At 45.8% G+C, this 6,998-nt stretch overlaps 1 protein-coding gene across 1 annotated transcript in view; it reads left to right on the forward strand.

Moving 5' to 3' along the window:
- The window catches only part of LOC118793343 (leukotriene B4 receptor 1-like), a 7,090-nt gene extending 2,301 nt beyond the window's left edge, over positions 1-4,789 (forward strand). Inside the window, exons 2-5 of the mRNA XM_036551483.1 lie at positions 1,101-1,694; positions 2,032-2,232; positions 3,458-3,501; positions 3,845-4,789. Of these exons, the coding sequence (XP_036407376.1) occupies positions 1,110-1,694; positions 2,032-2,232; positions 3,458-3,501; positions 3,845-4,265 (1,251 nt within the window). The 5' untranslated portion in view covers positions 1,101-1,109 and the 3' untranslated portion in view covers positions 4,266-4,789. The remainder of the gene's footprint in view (positions 1-1,100; positions 1,695-2,031; positions 2,233-3,457; positions 3,502-3,844) is intronic.
- Positions 4,790-6,998: the final 2,209 nt, after the last annotated feature.

Below are 6,998 nucleotides of genomic sequence, written 5' to 3' on the forward strand. Positions count from 1 at the left end.
TGGCTGTGTTCCATACACTGTGACAGGCATGTCTCTACCTGGTCTCTGGGCTTGCAGTCTGCTTCTAGTAGGATGGGAAGGACTCTAATGGGGGTATCATACTCTATAATGTGCTCAAACTGTACTCACACATTATGAGGCTGGATAAGTCTGGATCCAATGAAGCCCTGTAGACAGAAATCTTCTCACTCAAGCATCTCACTTTCTAGCTTCTCTTTTCTGGGTTTCTCAAGTCTTGAGAAAACAGTTAGTTACCTGATGAATATGTTAGCTGTCTAAATACCCGGCTTGGTACCTAATTATCCTCATCCGATGGCAAATTTGCTAGTTCAATAAAGGCTTTGGTGTGAAAGATGATGGTAAAACCCTGCAGCCTGGGGTTAGCCTGTGTCTGGCTGCCGATACACTCCAGCACACTGCTGAAAGACAGCCAGGTGACCATTGCTACTGCCTGCACACCTGAGCAACAGTGTTATGCTGCACTCATATATTGCCATGTTCTAATATTAAACACCAGAATTCCAGAAACTTCAGAGGAACAAAGATTCCCTTGCCAATGAACACCTGTAGGATCATCGCTGCCAACTGAACCTGCAAGCAGGTTAAAACTCGTGAGCTGCGTAGTGTGTGCAAAAATGCTGGAGGATTGAGGGCCTCAGCCCGCAGGCGCATCCTCGACACGTTCCGCTGCCACCGGAAACGCCTGACTCAGAGCAGGGTACCTTCCACAGAGCCCAGGAGGGGCAGCGGTGTGATGGTGCCATGGCAGTTTCCTAATGCAGATTCCAGTCTGCATGCGCCTTGGATTTTTTATAGACATTGATGAGTGTGTATAAAGATGGGCAGTAGTACGGGCAATACTTATTATGAGAGAGGGGATGCTGGTGTTGCCATGACCTAGGTCAGAAAAAAAAGTATTGTTTATTTTTTTATTATTTATTTTTAAATGCCCTTAAAAGATATTCAGTGTTTTGGGGAATTGCTCCTTGGCTGGCATTCTGTGTTGTGGTGAGATTTTGTGGGTGACTGATTTGTAGTTAATTCTGCTCTGTATTTCTAGTTTCATGTGAAGTTTTTCTCTCTGTCTCTTTCTCCTTCAGCTCACTGCGATGGTGCAGAATCAGTCATTCTCGTTGTTCACCTCCGCCCCTGCCGTGCAGCGGAACTCCAGTGAGGGTGAGGGGATAATGAGCAACCCCACCTCCACCGCGGTGGGAGCACTCATCCTCAGCCTCGTCTTCCTCCTGGGCGTCCCAGGGAACCTCTTCGTCGTCTGGAGCATCCTGGCTCGAGCCCGCCGACGCTCCGTCACCACCCTCCTCATCCTCAACCTGGCGTGTGCCGACGGCTTCCTGATGACCCTCACCATCTTCTTCGTGGTGTACCTGGCCAAGCGGAGCTGGGTGTTCGGGAACGGCATGTGCAAGTTGCTCTTCTACCTGTGCCTGGCCAACATGTACGCCTCCATCCTGCTCATCACGCTAATGAGCCTGCACAGGCTGGTGGTGATGGTGCGGCCTCGGCACATCAGCGCCCTCGCTGGCTGGAAGACGGTACTGCGCCTGCTGGTGGCGCTGTGGCTGCTGGTGTTGGTCATGTCTGTCCCTGCCTTGCTGTTCAGAGAGGAGAGGAAAGCCAGCAACCAGAGCGACTCCCACATGGTGTGCGAGGCTCGGCATAGCAAAGCCCAATATGTGAGTAACAGCAGGAGGGGTGGGAAATGGAAGGGGGGCACAAGGAATTTCGAGGGGGCTTTCTGGGGCTTTAGTAGGCATCTCCTCCTACCTTTCCACCCCCACCAGGAGATTGGTAACACCCATATTACCATCAATTGCCCTAACCCCACCTCTACCCCTAACCCTACCTCTAACCCTCACCCTACCCCTAACCCTACCTCTAAACCTAGCTGGTTACCAGTATGGTAGAGGACATCACCTGTATGGTAGCTGAAGTTACCTGTATTGCAGCTGACATTTCTTGTATTGTAGTTGTTTACCTGCATTGCCCCTACCTGTCGCTGCCTGTGTGCAGGTGATCTTCCAGTACAGCTTTGAGACGGTGACGGGCTTTGTGCTCCCGTACGGCGTGATCGTCAGCAGCTACGTGTGCATCCTACGCCGCCTCCGGCAGACCAGGTTCCGCCGCCGAATCCGCAGTGAGAAGCTCATCCTGGCCATCGTCATCACCTTCGGCCTCTTCTGGCTGCCCTACCACGTCATCAACATGGTGCAGGTGTGTGTGTCTGTGTTTCAGCACTGTATATATGCATGTATGATCCATTAACATCAATTATCTTCACACACACAGAATCCTCATAATTGCTCAGAAAAGCAAGGAGCCACAAGGACTGTGCTTTGCCACTGCCTGTGCAGTCTCTGAACACCATGTGTACAACCTGCGTTTGACCTGTATGTCATATTTTTGAACCATCCAGATTAGGCCCGAGTTTTGGGCCCATGACAGCTTTGGATTTTTGGAGCTCTGTGTCTGGATACAACCTCAGGGATGGAAGATAAGTGTAGGCCATGCTACATTCCACTGTCTGAACCAAAATGAAGTGAAAGATGTCTTCCAAATCCATTTTAATGGCACATTCCTAATAATTCAGGATACTATACAAGGTTAATTACTTAGGTAAGGTTAAGTTCTGGCCCAGCATGCACATACTGGCCAAAGGGGAGTAACCTGTGCTCAGAACTGCTTTGTGTTTTCAGGATTTCCCACAAGACTGTCTGTGTCCTTCCTGGTGTATAGTTAGTACCTTGGATGCAATGAGATCTTCTAGTGTTTTCTCACAAACCTCAGTTCAAATCTATTTTCCATTTATTGCACATTAGAACAACAAAAAATAGCAATAATAACTTTCAACAGAATTTTATGCTGACACTGCAAAGCTGCATCCCAGTTTCTTACAGAATGCAAACACTCCCTCCCGTCAGCTGACCTGTGTGCTCTGAAAGACGTGTGTCACACAGCTATGGCTAAAGTGCTAAACCACATTCCGCACACTAATAACGCAGGGCGTACCTGGCTACAGAGACACCTGGTGGTGAAACAATAGAATACAAGGTAACGAAACCTCCCGTCATTGCTGGTATCCACCAGAAAATAAAATCTTCACTGTGTTATGTGCACTTATCTCACCGTCAGGTTTATGTGGAACATTTTCCCGTATCGTGTTCACAGACAGACAGAGAGACAGACTGACAGACAGGGTTGAATGCAGGCTACTGCTAGTAGAGCTGACAGCAGTAAGAGCTGATTAATATTATATTAATAGTTAACATTCATTCTTATCTCATTAAAACAGTCATCAATGAATAATAATAACTCATAGCTACTTGAGAGGGAAGTAATCAATTGATCAGATTGGATATTTCAGTGAAGGAGTCCGCAGTGGGACAGGTAGCAGGTGTGTGGAGAAGGTGTTAAAGTGTCTCTCTCTCTCTCTGTCCAGGTTGCAGAGCAGTTCCTTCCAGTTGACTCTGTTGTGAGAAAAAGGTATGTACACCTTGTGCACCTGTGTGAGCAAATCTTAAGCAGACATGAGCTCAAACTGAACACCGTGTATCAGGAATAAAGGAAGCAAACAAATCCATGTGTGCTGCAGTAACTGGCATGAGCAGGGCGCTGACAAACATCTGCAGAGTCTCCAAGCCTCCCCCACATACCCTAACCCCAAGCCCCAGCCATAACCCTAACCCTAACCCTAACCCCCAGCCATAACTCTAACCCTAACCCTAACGCTAACGCTAACTCTGACCCTAACCTTAATTCTAACTCTAACCCCAACTCTAATTCCAATCTTTTTGAACACTGGTAATGACTCTACCTCCATCTGCAGACTGGGTCTCATCTGGACAAGGAGTCGTGCGGCCACCTCTGCGCTGGCCTTCATCAGCAGCTGTGTGAACCCCGTCCTCTACACCTTCGCCGGGAAGGCCTACATCCGCCGCAACGGCCTGGCCTTCATGGCGCGACTGTTCGAGGGCATGGCGCTGGACTCGGGCACCAGGAAGACCCGGAAGAGCAGCCGGGAGAGGGTGGGGCTGGGACTGAGAGAGAGAGAAACAGATTCCTCAGCAAGTGCTGCCCTCAGCCCAACCCCCAACACCACGCCCATCGCCATGACCACGCCCCCCAACACGGCCACACCCATCACTGTGACCCTGCCCATCACTGCGGCCATGCCCATCGCTGCAGCCACGCCCATCACTGTGGCCACCCCCATCACTGATGGCAGTGCAGTGACAAACGGAAGATAACGCTGGCTTACTGTCCGAGTTCTTTTGGATTGATCTGAGCAGCTATGCAGACTCACATTCCTGGGGGTTGTACAGTCGTACAATTTTTAATCTCAATAAGTAGCAAACATGAGCCACACAGTAAGCAGCGTGATAAACATCTGGAGGAGGGTGTGACTTTTAAAAGATTTTTGAGGCTTTAAGCCTATTGGTCTACCTTGTTGTTTCAGAGGTCATAAGGTGTGGCATATCCAATTATGCTGGGAAGATTTGATTAGTCTGTGAATACATTTCAATATAGCAGAATTGCTAATTCTGATTTTTTTTGTTATTTCATGCTTGTTTTTGAGTAGATGCATTCTTACATATTTTGACATGTTTGTTCAGGTATGAAAATAAATGTTTTAGGATTATTGGGGGCCAAGCAGCAAAGCTGCATAGGCACCCATTGTGTTTGTAGCTTTTCTGATTATTCTTTTTCTTCTTCTTCTGGCCAGGGTGTCTATGGCAGCCCCTAGAACCGTATGGTAAAAAGTTTTGAAATTTGGCACACTGATTGGGGACGGTCCCATGATTCTTTTCACCAAGTTTGATGTCGGCGCCTCAAATGCTCTAGCGCCACAATGGGTCAAAGTTGGAGGTAGGTTTACACGTGTAACGTTGGATTCCTTGGATCAAGCCAAGTTCAACTGCTTGACATCAATTTCTGCCATGTTGGATTTTATGAAAAAGTTACTGTGGGAGGTACCAAGGTCAAGGCATGGCAACTTGTCAAGTCAACTTATTGATGAATAGGGCAGCCGCCCTATCGGATTTCTTCAAAAGGTTTAATAAGTTTTCACAGGCCACAAATTTTGTCCAGTTTTCACACAGATGATCTTTGGACCAAGCCTCACAAAGGTTATCAGATGGATGTTTGATTTTCAAAAGCGTTTGTTCAGTACAGCTAATTAAAATTGGCAGCGAAGCCACAAAACAGGAAGTGAGGGCATATCTCAGCAACGCTTCGATGTGTTGACACCAAACTTGGTGGACTCGGAACACCTTCCTGAGGTTGCGCTAAAATGTTTTGTCATTTGAACACAGGGGGGTGCTGCAATAAGCAAAGCATCTTTCTGCGCTGTAAGCGTCGATGTGTTTCCCTTGACAAAAGAGATTCTTGTGTCAGGCAGGGGCGATTCTAGGATCAGACCTTTAGGGGGGCTCAGCCCCTAATGAGAAAATGACATGCATACAGTGCCTTGCAAAGTGTTCAACCCCCCTGCTAAATCACTCATTTCACTCGATAACAATTAATACATTAATATTTTTCTATATATGATATTTTAATTTACAACAATAATACTTTTAATGAATTACTAGTAACATGAGTTTTACACCACAAAATATTTTTCTTGCTCTCTCTGTCTTTCTGCTGACTCCATCCTGCTCTCTCTCCTTCCCTCCCTCTCTACCCTTCTCTCTCCCTCTGTGTGCTGTCGACCAAAAGGCAAACGTAACAATCAGAGACTTTATAATCTAATAAAAGGTATAAATTGATCCATATCAATTTATAGCATTATTCTAATTGAATATTGGGTTGCTGTGGGCAGTGCAGTGAGGTAACATCATTTTGACCTTACTCTGTCACCTGAACCTGGCTGTTTTCTTTAAAAAAAATTTAAAAAATCGTATATCTATCTATGGAAAAACAGACATTTCCAATGAGTCAGGGTTTGTTCCAATGCTTCCATTCACTGTCCATAAATGTACTGTAGCTTTCTGAGCTAGTCTGCTTGCACAGTTGCCAGCTAAGGACCTAACTGATGCACTTTATTATTTTAGTTAAAGTAGTCACAATGTTTCTTACGACAGGGCGGTGTGATGCGGCGAAGCCAAGGGGCCGTTAACCACCCTGAAGTGGTTTATTTCCATAAAACTGCACCACCAGGAGTGGTTTATTCCGCATATACCATGGCTACTTACCAAAGAAATAATTCAGCACTCATATTAAATTCGGCTACTGTTTTATTATTTTTGAACAAAAATATATATTACAAAATATATATATGCACATCCGCAGAATACAGTCCACTCATATAACTAGCTTATATATAAACTACATCATACTCATTTATTGAAATTAAATTGAACGTTTCCATTTATTGTAAAATTTGATATTGAAAACGATAGATCAAACAAGGTACGTGGGAGACTTGATGCTTGGAATTCTGATCTCGCTGTGGTGGTCGCCGTTGCTTCATGGCTGGAACTTGAAGGGTGAGCATTAGTTTCTGTCGATGACAGTACCCGCCTCCATCGTTTCCTCTCTTCGACAGATGGTGCCCAGTAGCCCTCCTCTCAAGGCCAAAAAACTTGAGACTGTGTACACTTGTCTGGTTGACGTTTGAACTGTTGCATAAAAGGACCGCAGCATCTGGTTAAGACCCTCAGCAGTTAATGATTTTGACTACCCAGTCTCTTAAAACCCCGATTGATCATGTTGTTTTCTGTGTTGTCCTCGTGTTTCCCTTCCTCTGTTTTATTAATTTCATCTTCACTGATAGTTTTATGCCTTTTGTTGTATTTTTCCACTTGTTTCCTAATTTTTCTTTTGACAGGCGCAGCTCCTTTTTTGGACTGTCCAGGTTTTCATCCAAGTCTCAAAGTCTCCATTCTTGCCAAAAAGGTTAAATGTGATGTCTGAGAAATTCTCCATTTTAAGTGGCCAAATGTCACTGTGTATTGGCGATGTCACTTTGTTGATGCTCTTGC

This window comes from Megalops cyprinoides, chromosome 18, assembly GCF_013368585.1.
Source record: "Megalops cyprinoides isolate fMegCyp1 chromosome 18, fMegCyp1.pri, whole genome shotgun sequence".
In the NCBI taxonomy this organism is placed as follows: Eukaryota; Metazoa; Chordata; class Actinopteri; order Elopiformes; family Megalopidae; genus Megalops; species Megalops cyprinoides.